Genomic DNA, 20,222 nt, shown 5'->3' with positions numbered 1-20,222 from the left:
AATTAGAAACAATGTACTTTTGGCACAAAATGGGATTGTCAGAATCAGCATGCATCTTTAAAATCAACAAGATACAGTGATACTTGAAATAGGTGCAAAGCAGAATTCTGTATGGTATCTTTTCAGCAGTGAAAGTTAAACTAGTAAGAGTGAAATATGAGCAAGGGAGAATTTGGTAAATTATGCATACAATGACTGATTCTCATAATATAAGTTTTTGAATTAAAGTTTTGTATGCACCAGAATTCATTTTCGGTCAGCTACTTCTGATGCTAGGCTAAAAAACTTGATTTACAAGGGAAAGAGAACAACAGACCTGGGATGAGATGTCTTATAGTAACTGGTACTTTAGAGTGGATAAGGGAGAACCCTGTAATGGGTTTTGTTAGAGAACATTTATTTGATTTTTAAAAATAATCTTCCAGTTTGAAGATCCACATGCAAGGGGTTTTAGTTTGCTTTATTCTGGCATGTTTTATCAGGAAGCATTATTTTGCCAGGTCTGTCTTCTTCATCAGTGAATCTGACAGAGAGAAAAATTATTTGCATATTGTTATCAACATGCTGTATAGTTGTTTTTTCATTTCTATCATATTATCATAATATGTATAGATATGACCCACAGTTATCTATTAGAAATGCACATAAGTGTCTTTTAGCGGTTGGAATTTGTCTTTTTGCGGGCATTCACCTCATCATACAATACTGATGTTCAAGGGAGGAATGAGGGGCAGGAAGGAGGGAAGAAGAAAGTGAAAAGACACAAAAAGACAATTAACAAAGAGGTAGTGGGAGTGGAGGAGGGAAAGAGAACAAATCCTTTGGATATGCAGGGCAATTTATGTTTTCCATTACAGATTATCTGAAGTGTTTATTATTATTTCCAGTAGTTTCAATTTCCTATTTCATCATCATACTTGTTTAAATTTTGGGTTGTTCTTGAATATAGCCCAGTTTGGCCTAAATTTACAATTGCAATGAGCTCCTAAGTGTTAATGATACATCCAAATGCTTATGGTCATCCTATTAAACATATTATAGCATTATTTTCTAGAAAACCTGGACCATCCAGCAATCTACTTTTTATGTCCTACTGAAACACAGCTAATGTGAATTTCTTATGGTCAACATGCTGTAAAACATAGTAATATTAAGTGACAAATGCTATGCTGTAATGAATATTTATTAACATATTTGCTAATCTGAACTACATGGAAGGTTAGAAATGTAGCTTTTATACACTTTATGTTAAAGCCTTAATACTCTGTGAAGCTACTTTCTCCTTTTTTGGGGGAGGGGGTTGGGTATTTTGGTGGCTTGGCTTTTTTTTTGTTTTGTTTTGGTTTTTTGGTGTTTTTTGTTTGTTTGTTTTGTTTTTTGTTTTGCTTTGTTTTGTTTTTTAATTGTTTTTTTCCTTTCAGTTTTCTACTTTCCAATTGGAAGGAATATAGTTGAAATCATCTTTTGGAAAAAACATACTTCATCTCTCTTAGATATTGTTTCAGGTTCTTATTTCTTTTCTAAATTCATCTTTCTCTTCAGCATGTTTGACAGCAGGCTACTTCCCATCTGGCTTGGGCAGATTTTCTTCTGAATTGCCATTTGCTTCAGTGTTGAACCTGGAGCACATAGATGGCTGACAAGTGAATACTTAGAACTGATTCCATATGAATAGATTACTGAGCATGCACCTTTCAGATCATCTGCCTTTACGTGGCAGATGAGGAATATCCTGTCAGTATATGCCAGACAAACTCTGTGTGTGTGGAGATATATGCAAAGTAATGCCTCTGACATTTTGAAAATGACAAACGGTGTGTGTAAGTAATCTTAAAAATTGCATAAATTTCTTCTAACTCTTAAGAAATACAAAATGGAAAGTAGTATATAGATATGGTGCACAGAAGAAATTAGAGCTAGTAATTTCTCCAATGTTTCTCTGTTGCTGAGCTGCAGAAAATTGCAGAATTAGATAAAGAGGAGGCTTTAGTGGTGTTGCAGTGGTGTTCCTAAAACACCTGATAGTGGTGAGCAAAAAAGAAATTGAGAAAAAGGTAAAATACCCATTTATTTATCCTTTATTCCTTTGCATTTAATACAATCAAATTCTGCTATTGATATCAATAATGGCTCAGTTGCAAAATATAAGGAGAAGAATTTTTGACTATATTGCATGATTCTCTTCACTTTTGCAAGGTTTTTTGACTAGCTTTTCACTAGCTGTGGTCAAGTGGATCAAACTGACTCTTCTAATGCAATCACTCTTTGTGTCCCTGTCACTTCCATACTGATGGACTACCAAGACGCCCTGAGAAATGCTGGAAAGGATTTAGCATTTAGATATTTAAAAGCCAATAATTAACTCAAAAAATGTTTAAAACAATCCCCAAAACTGCACTTTCCTTTCTATATGGTAACTCTTCACTATACATGGGCACAAAATATCCCTCTCAGGATAGGAATGATGTAAGGTGATGTATTTTGTGGTCAACATTTCATTGCCAAGATAAGTCTTATGTAAACACCCATTTTACAAAGTTACAAAAACTTGCAATAGTAACACAGATGCAGCTATGAAAATTAATTCATAGAAGTGTATAAAATAGATCTGCATAGGGGATATTTTATAAATTCACAATAGAAAGTTGGCAACTACTGTGATGCAAACAAGTTATATCTCACGTGTCAAAAAGAAAAATGTATGAGTAAAATCAACAGCATTCCAGCAGAAATGCATTGGCTGCAGGCCAGTCACTTAAGTTCAAAGCATGAAACAAAACTTCAAGGTTCTTATGTTCTATTCATTCACAGGTGCCTTTTTCAGCAAAGTTCTCTTTTCTGTAAATTCAAATGAAATATCAATTAAGACGTATTTTTTTGCAGACATTTTTACCTCTCATACAAACAGCCATATTTTTCACAGGACATTGTTCTAAGAGATTCTCAAAATTGTGCCCACTCATATATGAATTCCAAAAAATCTCTGACCAACTAATGTAATGTGCACATCACTTATGTGTAGAAATTTCTTTATCTATTTTGGCATAATGTAACCAATCTTAACATTTAAAAAATTTATTTTTATAAAATCAGACCCAAGAGTGGTGTTAGTTTCCTTTCTTTTGTAATTTTTTCGAATTTCATTCAGCTGTGTAGCATGTAATTAAAATGCTGTTTCTAGTATGTGCATTTTGAAGACAGTAAAATATACTTTAATCAGTCACAGAATCTAGAAAGAGTATTTCACACTCCATTCACTTAAAGATTCCACTGCATAAAAAAAAAAAGAATTTCAGACAATAATTTATGATCTGCTACTTGATATCTTCTCTAGGAATATGACTTCATTAATTATTTATATTTATCTAAGCCATTAATAAATTAAATAAAATAGCATTCTTCCTACCTCAGTGATAGGCTGCTGGATTCAAAGAGAGTTTAAACAAATAAATTGTTTAATCAGTGAATGTATAACAGTTAATTCTCTTGCTGTATCCTGTAACTATGTATAGATTCAGCTGATGTATACTACATGTTCTGTCTCTAGGGAGTGACCTATAAGAAGTATTCACAGTAAAAGGTTTTATATTATAATACAGAATTTTTTAGCTGACCTGACTATGTTTTTAATGCAGGTATTTTACAAAATATTTCTCTATCTGCCTTTTTTTAAAGGCATGTTTCCAAATATAGAACATTTTAAATCAGGCAGAGTGAGGCATATAAATTACTCAAGACAGATATTTTAATAGATGCTTGTAATTTTAAATACTATATCTTAATGTATTAAAAATACAAAAAAATAAATTATTAATTTCTTAAATATGCAACAGCAAGTGAAAAGAATAGTCTTAACTCTCCCATTAGAGTTTATCCAGTCTCCTTCCTTGCTGCATTTATTATTCCAGATGGATTTTTCAGCCTGTTTTTTTTTTGTTTGTTTGTTTGTTTTGGTTTGGTTTGGTTTGGTTTGGTTTTTGTTTTTGTTTTTGTTTTTTTTTTTTTTTACTTTTGGGGCTTACCTGCACAATAAAAAGTAGGTAAAATAAGAGTAAATGCCCTGTAAATATATGATTAGCATTTCATCATCACATAGATGTGTAGGATGTTGTCCCTATGTTTTGTCTAATTTTTAAAAGACCCCAGCCTTGCTATTTGCAACAACATATCTGAATAAGATGTGTGGGAATGGTTTAAAGCTGCACCAGGAGAGATTTGTACTGGATATTAGGAAGCATTTCTTTATCCAGAGGGGCTCAAACACTGGAATGTACTTTCTAGAGAGGTGGTTGATACCCCAAGCCTATCAATGTTTGAGACAAATTTGGACAATGCCCTTACCAGTGTGTTTTTACTTGGTCAGCCCTGGACTGGTCAGTCAGTTGAACAAAATTATTACTGTAGGTCTCTTTAAACTGAAATATTCTATTCTATTCTGTTCTGTTCTATTCCTTTGATGCCATTTTTCATACAGTTTATTTCTTTTTCTTTTTTTCTTTTCCTTTCAATTTTCCTTTTTGCACTTGTCCTTTTTTTTTTTTCCTAATTCTTTCTGTTTGCTTTTACACTTAGAGAAGCTTGCTAGATGCACCGAAAGGATTGGGTTGAAGTGTTAGATTTTAATCACTGAGTGCTTTCAACTTCAGTATTCCCAGTATGTTTTAATGTAGATAATCAGACCAATTACATTACTTCAATTCTTACAGTGTTCAGTTCTGATGAAGTGTTTTCTTCTTGGTAAGAAGATGAAGTTCTTTGTTGCTTTTCCAACTACTTTTTGAGGACAGATTTGAAGGAAAGACTTTTTTACCTAGAGAAGTGTTTGACAAGAGACTTTTGCATGCCTACTGCTTCCATTCTGTGCTTTTCTTTGTTCCAGCACAGTTGCGCAAACATTCCTGCACATTTTCAGCCTGTTTATATAGTTTTAATATATTTATATTAGAAACAACAGGAATAGCAAGGATTTAAAGACTGATTTTGTGAACCAGATAATTTATAAATTAAAAAAAATAAACTAACAAGAAAATCCAAAAACAAACAAACAAAACAAAGCTCCCCCATCATAACAGTTCTATCTCTATCTAACATGTGAATTCAGAAGGCTGAAGTTTCACTGTCATATCAAACTGCCATAGGGCTACTGCACTTTGCAAAACTGACAAGTATTTGAGGTGGTTTAGTGAACTAAACCAGTAGAATTGCATTCATCTTCTTTTCATGAAATTATTTTGCTTCATATAGGTCTACATAGCTGCTAAGGAGGATGGAAGTATTCATAGTATGGAGGAAGCAGGAATAGTAGGCAATCAGGGGTGTGGAAGAGAAAATGGAATTTCTGTACAGGCAGCTATTAGGCCAAGTCTGAAGACAATACCGAGAGACTTCCCTGATTTCAGGTAGTTTCAAAATGGTCTAATATATCTCTCAGTAGGAGAAACAAACCAGTGGTAATTTAACAGATGTGAGTGGATGCAGTGCAGAGGGGAGCTGTCTAAGTGACTTTTCCATATATTTAGAATTGTTATTTTCCCAATACCTTCCATTCATTCTGTCTCAAAGTTTGAATTTGAACATCATCCCCTTCACAATGGTTCTTCTTTTTTTATCCTATTTTTTTTCTCCTGGAGGTCTAGGCTAAGAATCAAAGAACATTATGGTAACAAGAGAGCCACAAGAAATTACAATACTGGCTAATATTAAAAATATTTAAAGAAAAAAAAATAAAGGATAACATGGATCCTTTCAAAAGTAACTATTTTGAGTTTATAAATATTCCTTACTCTTTGAAGTTAAGTCTTTACTGTAGCTAAGGTTGCTTTCCATATCCTGACATAATTCTCTTTTCACACCTCCACCAAACTTATAAGGTGACATATTTGAAGAGTTGTTTTGAAAACTTTCCTTAAATCTCAGGGAAGACTAGAAAGCAATGCTAGTGAGCACAATGACTGGCACTGAGTATTATTGGCACATTTATTTCAACTAATGAATACATTGGCAGTCAGTGATCAATGCATAACTTAATTTTAGATTTTTTTTTTCCAGGAGACAAAGGCAGGAATTTTTTTCTTAAATATTTATTTTATTTGTTACTTCACTTAAACATTAAGCTATTTTCTAAAATCATAATTCTATGCTGCCTTATTTGAAGAAGTAAAATAAAAAGACTCCCTAGGCTCTACAAGACAGTTAGAGGGATCTCCTTCTACTCTTCCAGTAACTTTGTTGTGTCTGACAGTGGTGGGCAAACAGAAGGTCTATTCTTTTTACACATCTATGATTAAATATATTCATGTAAAACCAGCAAAGCCACAAATATGAATGATACAGAAACCTTTCAAAAAGCAGTTTCAAAGCTGAAAGGAATATCAGGTAAATTATATATCAATTTAATCCCCAAATTAGCAATACACTTGGTTAATGTAACTGAAACAAAATTCTACATATCTGAAAATAGTGAACAGTTCGGGAGTTTAAAATTTTCATTTTGCAAATGTATTCCTAGATTTCCTCTGTAAAGTATGAAACCAAATCAACATTGGCTGTCAATTTAATCATTGTGATTTAAGAATCTGTATCTATTTCCTGCTGAAACTGTGGGACACAGGATATCTGAGCCACCTTTGTTACCTGTTGTAAAGTACTGCTCCTGGAGAAAATTTTCCAGCTCATAGTCCAGAACTCTGTTTAAAAATCATGCATATTTTCTTATGTAAATGTATACATATAACCTTAGTTAATTTAAAAAAAAATAATTTTGAATATGAATACGTCACATGCAACATCTTTCCACTGCCTATAGTTTTCCAAGATCTAAAGTAGTAGTAGTAATAATAATAATAATTCTAGGCAATAATTTGTTTTTATGGTTAAAGCACCCAAGATCTTTTGAAGTTACTTGTTACCATCAGACCACATATATTACATAATATGAGAATTTTTTTACTGGTCCTTGGAGATGAGACATATAAACAAATCTGTCTCTGTAGAAATAAATAGAAAACCATGTACCAAGACAGAATGCCTTTTTCTTATGCTTGCCTGCACTTAGTCTGTAATCCTTCATACAATATGAACTGTAATATTCATCACTTATACATGCATAAAAGTGCTGAGCTTCAGGTCTCCTATAACTAAAACAAATTAATACATTTGTCTTCATTAGTGGAACATAATGAAAAAAAAAAGGTGCAAATTATTTATTTTTATGCAGGTCAAGCCATGTATTGAAACTAATTTGAGAATTTCAACTGCCTGAGCAGTTAATTTATTATTTCTGAAATGTAAGAGTGTGTAAGTAACATATTTGATGAAAGAACTGTTTTTATAGTTGCCTCAGGATTGTAAGCATATTGAAGCACTATCTGGGAGGCATGCTGAGACTGAGCTTTACATCAACAGAGAATTGCCAAAACACTTAACCTCCTGTAGTCTTTGTGAGCCAACTCTGCCTTAGAGAAGGGGCTTTTAGTAGGAATTTACCAAACAGATATTACCAAGGCAAAGGCATTATTAAAATTTGATGTTATTGTCCTAGGACAATAATGGATGGTATGGCATTTGTTGTGTAAATGGTCTAGGAGTAAGTCATATGAGAAGCAACTGAGGGAGCTGGGGTTTAGCCTGGAGAAAATGAGGCTTAGGGGAGACCTTCAAGAAGACTGGCCTTTTCTCCCAAGCAACTAACAACAAGACAAGGGAAAATGGCCTCAAGCTGTTCCAAGAGTGATTCAGGTTGGACATGAGGAAGAATTTCTTTGCTGGAAGTGATGGCATGTACTAGAATGAAGTGTCCAGGGAAGCTGTGGAATTACCATCCCTGAAAGTGTTCACAGAACAACTGGATGTTGCACTTTATGCCATGGTTTAGTTGACAAGGTGGTGTTTGTTAAAACGTTGGACTTGATGATCTTGGAGGTCTTTTCCAAAATTAATGATTTTATGATTCCATGAGTCTATGGATTGGATTGACAGAGACTCATCTACAAATTTAAAATTCCTCTGGCCTGATACATTGCCCTTAATTAGAAAAAAACTAGTGTGTATAACTTCCCAGCACATGGTGTTTCCATGGTTTGCAGTTAAATGCACCCAAGGCCGTTTCACATATCAGTTCATAGCCATGATGAAACAGTTAATAGCAAGATATTAATTGTTTAGAAAATTTCCCTTATAGCTTGCCAAGGATTGGGGTGTTCTGCAAAAGTGTGACATAGGTTTTCAGGTCTGGACAGTTTTGTTCTGACCTTATACTTGTCTTTCAACATAATCTTATCTGCCTAAGCAAAATCTTCACATATACCAGAAATACTTGTAAAATTCCTTTAGTCTTCGTAAATTCATCAGTTTATTGTTGGATAGTGTTAGACAAATATTTCTTTCTAAGGAGGCTATATTTGCAAACCATTCATATGTGACTGTCACAGATTTGCAAGGTTAATTGAAAAAAGAAAGCACTGTATAAATATGAAATACCTTTATCTGTGGCAAGAACAATGTCATTGATTTTATCACTAGAGGTTTCAACAAAGATATCTTCCCATTCTGCAGCTGTGCAATTCAGCAGGGGTAAAGAGATAATAGTATATTATGATAATTATATTTTCAAATTTTCTGTGATGGTAAAATGCATGAAGAGTCCATGAAAAAATGTCACTATCACTCATTTGTTTAATCTAAGAGATGTGCTTTAGAGCAGTTTATAATAATAGTTTGAGGAGTGGCTGAAAAAACTAACCAGTGTCAAAAAAAAAAAAAAGAAAAAAAGATATAGCTGGAAGTCTAATATAATAATTTGACAATGATCTGAGTGCTTAAAACAATAAAAAAATCCATAAACATCTTCATTTTGTTCAGGTTGTCTTGGTACTACAAAAAGAAACTGTGTATTTAGTATTAAACCTGTTATTATTATGTCTTATTTGAATTACTCATTATTGGTAACCATTACCCTGTTTTGTTTTCTTTTATAATATACTCACTGTGGAGGATAGATATATTTTAATCTAGTTGCAAATTAATATTTTTAAGTATGTTCTTTTCCCTGTCCTAAAACAATAAGTACATATAAATGTTCCCTGATTTACCAGAAACTTGTCTTTTACAAGCCATTCACATAATTCAAAGATGAATACACATGTATGTATATATATGTGTGTGTGTATATATATATGTGTGTGTATATATGTATATATATATAAAGATATAATGTGCAGGTTTGGTTTGGATTTTGTTTTGAATGGTTGCAATTTTAATTTAGATAAGGGGTAGTTTAGACTGCTAAAATCTAGTTAGATAGTAAACATCTACTAAAGATTTTTCATTATAGTAATTGAAACTTAATTAATATTTTCTGTTTATTCCATGTCTAATATTAAAATATTATAATCCTAATGTAACAGAAAGCATCTGGGTTAAAAATAAGAAATTGCAAACACTGATATTTTTTTTCATCAAAAAGTTGATCTTGAAAATGGAGCCAGGGACTGGGAACTGGTAGAATCCCTTTTATTTCTTCATATATCTCTTGGTGCTTTTAGAACCCACTGACAGGAAGAATGAACCAAGGTACATTGACCCTTCTTTTGTTGCTTCCTTCCCATCCTGCTTAGAGAAAGTAAAGAGGATTAGGGAGCAGAAGTGGCTGTAACTTTTAAAACAAAAACATTTCTGTGGAGATAAAGTGCGTGTTTCTCCTATAGTCAACACCTAATATTTCCTATAGCATGTCGTAACTGTGACTGTCAGTCTTTATTACTGAGTGCTGACTATACTCTAGATTCCTGGAAGGCTTTTCAATCCCTGTGAGTATGAGGCTGTAGGAAATAGTTTTCCATGGTTCTTCATAATCTGAACATCTACTCCACAGTTAGATGTAAACCTTTCTTGTTGCTTCTGTCATGCCTATGACTGCAGTAGGCATGACACTTGTGAGAAACTGAACTCCACATAGTGTGTGACCAGCTGCCTCCTGGGAAGGATTGCCCGTTCCAAAGGACCGAGCTGAATTTTGTCTTGTAAAAGTTGAAGGAAACCTTTGTCATAGTAACAGATGAACAGGAATAATAGAACAATACAACCCCCAAAACTTTTAAATATGATATCACAAAGCATGCAAACAGTTTGGTGGCAGAACATTTAGACTGTGATTCTTGACAGGGCTAAGTGATTGGATAAGAGAGATGTTTTTAAGCTAAAATTAACTGAGTTACCCATTCCCAGTAGTATAAATGGTGTTAATCAGCATTCTTATGGAAATTTCAGGCATGCTTACACTGGAGTGAGATTGTGACTGCAGTATATTGTATTTACACACAAACTATCTTTAGGATGGATAGAGAGATAGATAGATAGATAGATAGATAGATAGATAGATAGATAGATAGATAGATAGATAAAGTTGGCATAATCACAACAGGAATGGGTTCTGAGTTTAGTGTTTTTTCCTTTCAATTGGTGAAACTAGAACTTGAACTGGTTGTTTTATTCATCGCATACTAGTCACATACAGCCTCAAACCTAGATAGCTTTCCTGTTATACGTGGCTTTCTCCTGCCCATAAATATTTTACTACGGAAAGAAGTTCTAAATTATCTCAATTTTGTACCTAAGTTCTGAATATTATGGTGTATTCCTAACCAACTTTGCCTTTTGTTTAGGCCAAGTACACAGAATATGAAATAATATTGCAAGATAAACAGAAACTGTCTTGCGATCATTAATAACAAAAGAAAAAAAAAACAGAAATATGCTATCTGTGGTCTCTGTGTATTCAGAATGTATTTTTACTATCTAGAAAATCAAAAGTAACATATAGGTATGTCCTGTGGGCATATTTAAAACACTAGGAAATTCATAGTCATTCCTTTTGGTAAAATGCCCCTGGCATGATGGGAAAAAAAAGTTCCTGGCTCAAAATTTTCTTATCAAAAAAGTTAGCAGAATGGTGCTCTTCCTTTTGATTTAATAAAAGTCAAAATCTTTACAGGTCCCAGTATGCTCCAACAGCTTTCATATGATAGAATGAGCAAAACAGACTAAATGTAACCAGGCAGGAGATTTTACTAAGTTAAAATCTAGTAGGAAGCATTTTCAAGACCAGTTAGATCAGCAGAATTTCAAAATACTAATCTGTATGCAGTGAAGCCTCAATATAAAAAGCTTATGTGTTCATAATTTATGTTTAATATCATTATGTGCATAAATCTTTACATACTGAGACTTCAGGGCAGAAAACATATCTATGTATAGCTTCTGCAGTAACTCTGGGAGACTGTTAGTTTTGTAGAGATGCTTTAGAAAAAGGTGTTTTATGCAAATTTTCATTTATATTTTAAACTTTTGTAAGCAGGTACTGCAATTAGAAATTATTGCTTTCCCTTTTGAGGTTGTTGAACTTGTGCAGGAAGGAAGAAACACCTCTATAATCTATTACAGAAAGGCTTAAAATTATTCTGGCAGAAATTCTCATTCCTGCAAACAGAAGCTAGAATAGGATCAACAAATAATTTATAAATTATGTTCTGTAGATCCTCCAGTCCCAGTTTGTCAAAGTAATAAATAATCAGTTGATTGGCAAATAAAAGAGGTAGAAACCTGCAAAAGAGAGGGGAGAAAAAGTCAGATATTTCCATACTGGTCTTTTGCCTTTGTCTTCACTCAATGGAAGATTATGCACTCAGTTTTTTCCCCTGATTTTGGAAGAGCGTTTTAAAAATCACTTCCTTCTCTGTCTTCCTGCCATGCACAGAATTATAAGATTGGGGGTTTTTTCCAACTGCTTTGTCTTTGTAATGAAAGTTGAGATATGAAGTTTCTATTTCCTCATGTTTCAGCATTTTGTTCTCTCTTTCTTTTATTTTTCTTTCTTTTTTCCTTATGCTTTATTACTTCACTCTTATTCATACTGTAAGTATTCTGCAAATTCTTTCATATATATTGTCTGTGAGTATTAGAGTTTCCATTTTGCTTTTATGGCTTTTTTGTTTTTGTTTTGAGCAATAAATTCTCTTTAATGATGATTTAAATAAAATTATATCAAACATTTTAGATTTAAAAATGTAAAAAGCAGGACATGGGCTTCTTGCAACACCTCATTATATGGATTGAGTCATCTTTCAGTCATGTGATGAGAGTGATAGGGAAAATTACCTTAAAATGTCAGAAATCTTTTCCATTTACTTGCTAACATTTTTCAGTTCTGGAGAAAAAGCTGCTGTTACATCCAGAGTGTACCACATTTTCTATTTATTGCTTCTTACTTTTTATGCTACTTTTGTCATCCACAGATCAGTCTGTGATACTTTTAGACACTTAGGTGCTTCTGGCTGGATTTTCCACTGTTGGGACTTGTAGTCCTGTTTGTAAGAGAAAAAAAGCTAGAAGAAAATCTAGTCTGAGGAAATAGTATTATTCATATGCTTCCTTTGTTCTCTTAAGAGCTACCTGAGTCAGTATAAACAGAATTAAAAATTCCTTTTTTCAAGGTATCAGATTATTAGGTGTACTCAATATTTGCTGCAAAATGAAAACCTATGAATTTAGAACATTTTAAGTCCTTCAGAATTAGAACTACAGCATTCAATGCTAGCTTTTTCATGGGTATAAAATTTTAAATGCTTGATTTAACAGCAGGAATATATAATGCTTGTCACCCCACATTGATCCTTACTTGTGACAGGATCACTTCTTAGACAGGATAATAAGGTATAACAAATATAAACATTGCAGTAGACAGGCCCTGTAATATGTCCATTCCAGAGTTATTTGTGCAAATTTTTGCAAACCACCAACAGTAATACAAATACTATTGAACTAAAACACTATTAGCTGCGTGTTTCTAATGCAACCTTCATAAACTTAAATAATTTTCACCTGTTTCCCCTGTATTAGGCCATGCTTTATTGTTTCTGTCTATGAATTCCTCAGTTAATTAATTTTTGACCGTTTCAAATAGACTAGAATTGTAAGTGTACAAATCTGATCCCCAGAAAATATAAATAATACATGAAGAATAGATGGTACTCACTATATTTAGACCAACAGAGAGTGTGGAAACAAAATGCAAATCAGTTTAATTAGAAAGCAGCCTGTCAGATCAGAAGACAGCTTAAACTGAGTCTAAGACTATTTCTCTGAATCTAATGTTATTTAAGTTGTTATTGTTAAATATTTATATGCAGTGTAATGTTGAAAATATCCCCAAAGGATTAGAGAATGCACTTACACTTCCCCAGGCTCTTGCGGACTAATCACTTCCTTCTTCCATCTGAATGAGGCAACATGTCAAATATAGGGTTTTGCAGAATTCAAGCATAATCAGGACGGTCTGAAATGATGTGGCTTAGGCCCCTAAGAGTGCACAAGAGAGTAGAAAAGAGTTTGTTCTCCTTCCTTTATGCTTCATGTATAGTCCAGTGCAAACACAGTTTACCCCCTAGCACAAAACATCATCCTTTTTTAAGCATAGATGATAAATGACAAGTTCTTGCAATTTAAATACTTTGAGGATGGCTCTTCACACCTTTTATTCTTGAATAAAGGAAAAGTTGCTTTTGTGTTTTGTAATTAGCAGTTCTTTATATGTTCTTTACTGGCACAGCAGCTCTTTGTTATAAGCTTTCTTCTCAGGATAAGTTCTAGATATGTAAAAAGAATTTGAAGAAATATAGAATAAGTTAAAAGAAATTAAAAAAAAAAGTATACATATTTTCCAAGAGTTTTAAGACTATAAAATATCTTATCCAGACATTTCTTCAGGTCCTCACCGCTGATCACAATGCATTAAATAGTTAAATGGGTAGCATGTCTCTAGCAGATACAAAGGATTATTTTTCAAAGGTAAAAAGTTAATGAAAATGTATTTTATTACTCAGCTGAGAAAAAACCCTAAAATCTATAGCCAGTAAGTAGCATTATTTTGATAGAGAGAAAAAGAGGCATGCATTGTAGAATTGCATTCATATCAACTGAAAGAGGGGATGCCATGCCTTTTCATCTACTTTTTCTTCCTTTCCTGAGATTTCTTAACCATTTTAATGAAGTCTTTTGTTCCTCTTTTCAAAGGACAAGAAAAATGATGGCTTTGTTCCCTACTTAAACATTGCACAAGTCTTAACAGAGAAAGCACTTCTAACTGACATGATTTACTCTCTAACATTCAGAAAATAAAAGCTTTCTTCATTGCCATTATTCAATTATCAATATACATTTAAAAATACTCATTGAGCAGCCCTTATGCACAATGTAAAGAAAAAGAGAACGGATTACATACAAAAATATGACACCAGCCTTTGAACTGCCCCTTGAAATATTGAAATGTTCAAAAGCTACAAAATTATCATGTCATTGTAAAATAATGAATTATGAGGAAGAAATACATCAAGATATGAGAATTTACATCCTTGTTATCCAAACACACTGAATCTTATATTTCTGAATTTCTTGCTACCTTGTACTGTTAATAGGTAAGTGCATGCTGAAAGATGTTTTAAGTGCCTGAAAATCTATCAAATAAAGACTTTTGTGGGGTGGTCCTGAAGCATAAATTGTTTGTCCCTCTTTTAATAAAGTAGCAGGATGAAATATTCATTAAATATCAGACTTTGTATTAGCTTTAGGGTAGCAGGCTATGAAACAACAGGTCATAGATTTACACATTTAAGACTAAATCTAATGAAGGCCATTTAAAAACTTATTGGGAAAAATTTGAAAAAATTGAAAGAAGAACACACTTTGGCTGAGTATAATTGGGCATGAAGACATTTGAGACTGTTGGACTAAACATGATAGAAACTGTTGCATCAAGTAGCTTGGCTTACTGGCAACACTAGCTGGATCAAGTTTCCTGGATATATATTTGTGTGAGCAAGCAGGTTTGTATTTATATGACCAGTGTGATTGTGTCGAGAAGCAAATGTTTTTGAATAACATTATGGCTGTTAAAGATACAGTTTTTAATGAGATATTATTTATTCTAATTCAGAATAACTAAAATATTCATGTAATATATTTCATGTGATATTTCTTCCCTTTGCTCTCTTCAGGTTCTCCATATAGAGACAAGATCACTATAGCAATTCTTCAGCTGCAGGAAGAAGGCAAGCTCCACATGATGAAAGAGAAATGGTGGAGAGGCAATGGTTGCCCAGAAGAGGAAAGTAAAGAGGCCAGTGCTTTGGGAGTTCAAAATATTGGAGGAATCTTCATCGTGCTGGCAGCAGGATTGGTGCTTTCTGTCTTTGTGGCAGTTGGGGAGTTTTTGTATAAATCAAAAAAAAATGCCCAGTTGGAAAAGGTAAATATTGTCATTACCTGTTTATTTTACATTTATGGTTTATTTAAATAATACTTTAAATATTTTGTGATGTTTAGTGACATTTAGGTGATGCATACTTATTGTTTATTCTTATAGTAAAGTATTTGTATAACAAAGGATGACAGCAAAATATCCAAAGTTTTACATTTACATCTTTTAATTTTTCTTCAATGTGTTTAATTGTAGCCAGATTTCAGGACAAGTGACTATTTCTCCTCTTATTCAAGCCTGAAAAAAGACAGCTTTTTACTCCTGGAAGTTCACTGCAGTTAATTTTATGGATGAAGAAGAAATCTGAAACTAATGGGCAACAAATTAATCTCCTACAGATAATTCTGATTTTCAAAAGACAAACTCTCTGTAGCTCAAAGTCAAAGTCTAAAGATGTCACTATAGAAATGTTCTTTATAAGAGTTTATACTTGAAAAGTTGTCCTGGTAACATCTGGAAAAGATTACATCAACATGATTTTTTTTTTTTTTGGTGGGTTTACTACTGATATGATGTCCTGTAATTTCAAACTGACCCAATATTGAAAATCCTACTGTTAACTTGTTGTGTACTTGCCATTTTTACAACCAGAACACTGTAATTGTGCTAAGACTAATAATATATTGAAAATTTTGTAGCTGAAATTATAATTTTTTTGCATAATAATTAAAAAAATATTTCTATATGTATGTGCCCATGTCTAAACCTAAAATAAAATACTTTATTTTACTGCTATGGCAAAATCTGAATTTTATACATTGAGAGAAACTGTTGGATTTTGCTAGGTCTTTTTGGTTTTTACTATTGAGGAGATTGTGACCTATGACAATTTTTAAATTTATGTTTAGAAATGTAATTTAATACAATCAGTAGTAAATCCAAAAGATATATTTATATTGGTATTTTTCCAGATGATGCTAGTGAGCTTTTGTAACTTGAATCATTGCTCAGAAAATCTACTATTTGTTTTCACTTCTTTTGAAGCAACTTTTTGGTACTCAAGTTTCCTGTTATGTTGTTAAGAATTTTTTGCTAACACACACTAAGGCAGTGTGAGGTTTCAAGGTCCTAAACACTGTTTGAACATGGGTACATTCATTTAATTGTTGAAGGACTCTTTAGGTCCTCTTCTTTACAATACTGCAGGCTAATTCGTTCTGTTTTAACATACTATTGGAATGTTATGTTTATGAAATGAACTTGTAAGGAAAAATATACTGATTACTTAAGAACCATGTAAATATCAATAGTTTTTATCCATTTCTAAAATGGATATGGAACTCACATGAGCATCAGTAAAAATTGGTTTAGCTTTTCTGGACTTCTAGCACTCACTCAATTAGAAAAATAGGACTGCTTTGATAATAATTTTGTTACATGAGTTCAATATTTTACAGGGTGTAAATACATATGTGACAATAGCAGCATGTTGAAAGTTGTGAGGTGAAGCAAACAGAAACTTTTCGTTAAGGATTTGTTTCCCTAAGTGTTTTAGTTTGTGGGGGAGTGATGGGAAGGAGTTTGTTTATGTTTTTGGTTTTTTTTTAAACTTTTCTTTTGTGTTTGTTTCTTTCCATTTGATTGTTTATTAGTGTTGGATAGAGATAGCAACGACTGGAGGAATGTGACCTTTCAAAAGCGTTTGTACCAGAAATGTTTCATTGTCGAGTATTTAGATACTTTTAAAAGTTAGGAATAAATATGAAGCAGCTGAGTTGAGTTGAGTTGAGTCAGGCTTCTCTCCTTTCTCTCCTCCTTACCTCCAATCACTTACCTTCCATCTCCTCCCTGCTACTCCCACATAGCCTGATATCAGCAGACCATTGAAATTGCACTGCAGTTTTATTTATGGAATGAACTTAAGAGGAAGATGATGCTTGCATCCTGACACATGGCCTATCCCAGCATCCCCTCACCCACTCTTCTTGCAGCACCCAAAGATTTTCAGGAAACATCTTCTTTCAACTTCTCAGGTGTAACAGATCCCCTTTGCCTGGGAGAGGGAGCAACGGCAGCCTAGGGTGAGATGAGAAATCCTGTCATTTGTCTCCAGTCTCTACAAGTCCCTCCTGAGATGAGTAAACAATGCAAATAGTGCTTCTCTGGATGTCCTGTGGGGACAGAGGAGGCACCTAGTTTTGTTAAGATTTGTGGTGTCATCCCTTAAGAATCAGAGTATCATTCTGGAAAAATGTTTGTCAGTATTTGGAAAAAGGGAAGATCAAAGGTCATATTAAGAGACAAGGAAACAAAATGAATCAGATAACTTCAGCTGCTGAGTATATGGAGCATTCTGAGATATAAGTGGGCATGAGGGTTTGCTTTTTAATGTGTACAAAATATTCATTTGTACTTCCAGCAGGGAGGCAATGCAGATTGAAATTGTATATCGATATGGGGTTTTAGAATTTTTTATGTCGCCCTGCTCTTGGAGCTTACACATAAACAGATATATTATCTGGTGTGAACCTATTTGGAGGAGTGAAATCTTGAAAGGAATCAACCACAGAAAAACAGCAGATAAAATGGTGTTCTTTGCTAAAATAAAAAAATATCGCCTCTTGTAAGAAAAGATGGCTCAAAACATCCATGCCCTGATGTTTTTAAAAGTCAGAAGGAAATGTATAACACTACTGAGACTTTCTCTGAAACAGATGATTTTATGCCACCACAGCACTTTCCAGACAGAAGGAAATTCCTCTCCTATTGACACCTATCAAAAGCAAAGATAAGTCTGGATGTTATCACAGTTAGACTGCCAGTCACTGGCACTTACTAAAGCTAGCTTGCTTGAAAAAGAAGTATCCTAAATGGCTATTTTCCAGAAAATCCAATGATTTTGAATGTGAAAACAGCTATATATGGATTAAATTCTGCTATCATTTCTAGCCATTCAAAACTCATTGAGCCTTCAACAGGATGGAATTAGGTATGTTTGTGTAAAAATAGCAGATCTAAATTTTATTAATTTTGAACTGTTAAGTACTTCAAATAATATGAATTGAAACACATACCTTAACTATTTGTTAAGAGATGAGGTCATACACTTCCTATAGTAAAAAGTAATAGATTAAGTCTCAACAAGTACTGAAACAGTAACACCAAAATAGTATATCTGGAGTTATACAATCAAATCATAACAGATACATCAATTAAATTAACCTCTCTGAAATAGTTATTTACTTAAAATTTATTATAAAAGCAATCAAAACAATAACTACATTAATACTTGTTTATATTTCACATACATTTACAGGGAAGACAAAAGCTATTGAACTTTCCATGTTAAATAATTCACTGCTCAGCTGCACAATTGAGTTGAGAAAGATCAGTGTGTATAATTTATCTCACAAGACACAGTGACCGAGCTCTTGACAGACCTGGGCTCAAAGCAGAGATCATTAGCTAGGAATATACATGTGTTACATACAGAACTGTTTCACTTACAACTGCAGATTCCACAGAACAAGAAATTCTGAATGCTGAGCTGAGACCTGTGTATGAGACTAGCTATGATTTGGAGATGGCACTAATTTATCTGGATGACTCTTGCCTGAAATGAATTGAATACAATAATTTAAAACACTTTCGGCAAAATGCTCAAAACATGCTTTTATAATGTGAGGATAGCAGGAACAAGACTTTCTGATCCTAACTGGCTCAAAATTTCATGCAGTTTTAATGAACTTCAGAGTCTTTAGGTTTTGGTACAATTTCTTCTTATTAGAAATTAAATGTGGTTTTGCTATGATTACTAAGTAATTCTGAATTTTCTACCTCACACATATGTTTTAATAATGTGATAACCTGGAGTGTGTTTTGGACTGGATAACACTTTTAGTGTTGCCTACTACATAGTCTCACTGTTTCCTTCAGAGAAAGTGCTGGGAATGGCAGAGCATATATCCTTGTCTATGACAGACAGTTGATACTCCTGCACTGTTGGTGCAGAGGGAAAGGGGTGGAAGAGACTGTAGGTCAGAGGTTGTCCTGACTGCTTTCCTGCAGAGCAACCACAAGAGGGTGCCTTCTAATTTCTGAGAGGGAAATTTAACTGTCACTTTTTAATAAAATTTATGTTGCAGTGCTTACCTATTGTTTAATTGCAGCCTTTTTGAAAATGCTAAAGGCTTGTATTATTTCCCATTGTTTATAATACAAACATCTAATTATGTAATCTACTTGGAAACATGTTATTATCAGACCTTTTTTATCTAGCCAATCTTGACAATAAATGCTCAGTCATTTGCATTTTATAATTGCTTTTGCTGCTGAATGACCTGCTCCCTTATTTTAACAGGCACTCAGAGGGCAGTGAGTAAGCAAGGTTAGAAACAGAAGCCATTTAAAACAATTACTATGTCTTTCCTCTTTTTTTTTTTTTTTTTTTAATTGATGTGCATCAATGCATTATGGGTTTATGTCCATTTCACACATTTAGTTTTGTATAGCTCATATTATTATCGTAAATCTCAGGGAAAGCACTGACCTTGAAGACCATTAATATTTAGCATAATAATCAATGGATGATTCTCAATTTGAGAATTTATTGACCTTTCCTTTGATTTTGTGTGTTCAGTGTTTTTTTTAAAGTTTTCGCTGAGATTCTTTCAATTTTCATACCACCCTTACCCAGTGATTAGATACTACTGTAAGAGTCAGCTGTGTGATAGAAACTACATGTGCACTGCTGAAAAATTAGGATGAAATTCATACTATTGAAGGCAGTGCCACAGATATACAGACCATTGCTTGTTGTCACCATTGTAAATTGTTGTCCTTGCGCCTATCCTGGTCAGGGTTTCTGTGGAGAGGGTGACATTGGCTGGAGAAATTATCTGCAAACCTGGTTTTATTGATGTAGTGGTCCCACACCCTTCTCAGGAGGCAAGGAGGGGCCAAGAGCAGATAG

At 33.4% G+C, this 20,222-nt stretch overlaps 1 protein-coding gene across 5 annotated transcripts in view; it reads left to right on the top strand.

The window, feature by feature from the left end:
• GRIK2 (glutamate ionotropic receptor kainate type subunit 2) overlaps positions 1-20,222 on the top strand; it is a 347,561-nt gene that overhangs the window by 312,798 nt on the left and 14,541 nt on the right. For 4 of the 5 annotated variants that reach the window (XM_021533827.3, XM_077782281.1, XM_021533828.3 and 1 more), the window contains one exon: positions 15,048-15,298. In XM_021533827.3, coding sequence (XP_021389502.1) covers positions 15,048-15,298 — 251 coding nt within the window. Of the gene's footprint in view, positions 1-15,047; positions 15,299-15,505; positions 18,373-20,222 lie in introns of those variants that run through there. The other variant, XM_077782282.1, reaches the window with a different exon arrangement.

Source organism: Lonchura striata, chromosome 3 (genome assembly GCF_046129695.1).
Source record: "Lonchura striata isolate bLonStr1 chromosome 3, bLonStr1.mat, whole genome shotgun sequence".
Taxonomy (NCBI): Eukaryota; Metazoa; Chordata; class Aves; order Passeriformes; family Estrildidae; genus Lonchura; species Lonchura striata.
Note: the sequence above shows the minus strand (reverse complement) of the source record. Positions and strands in the feature narration are given on the sequence as shown.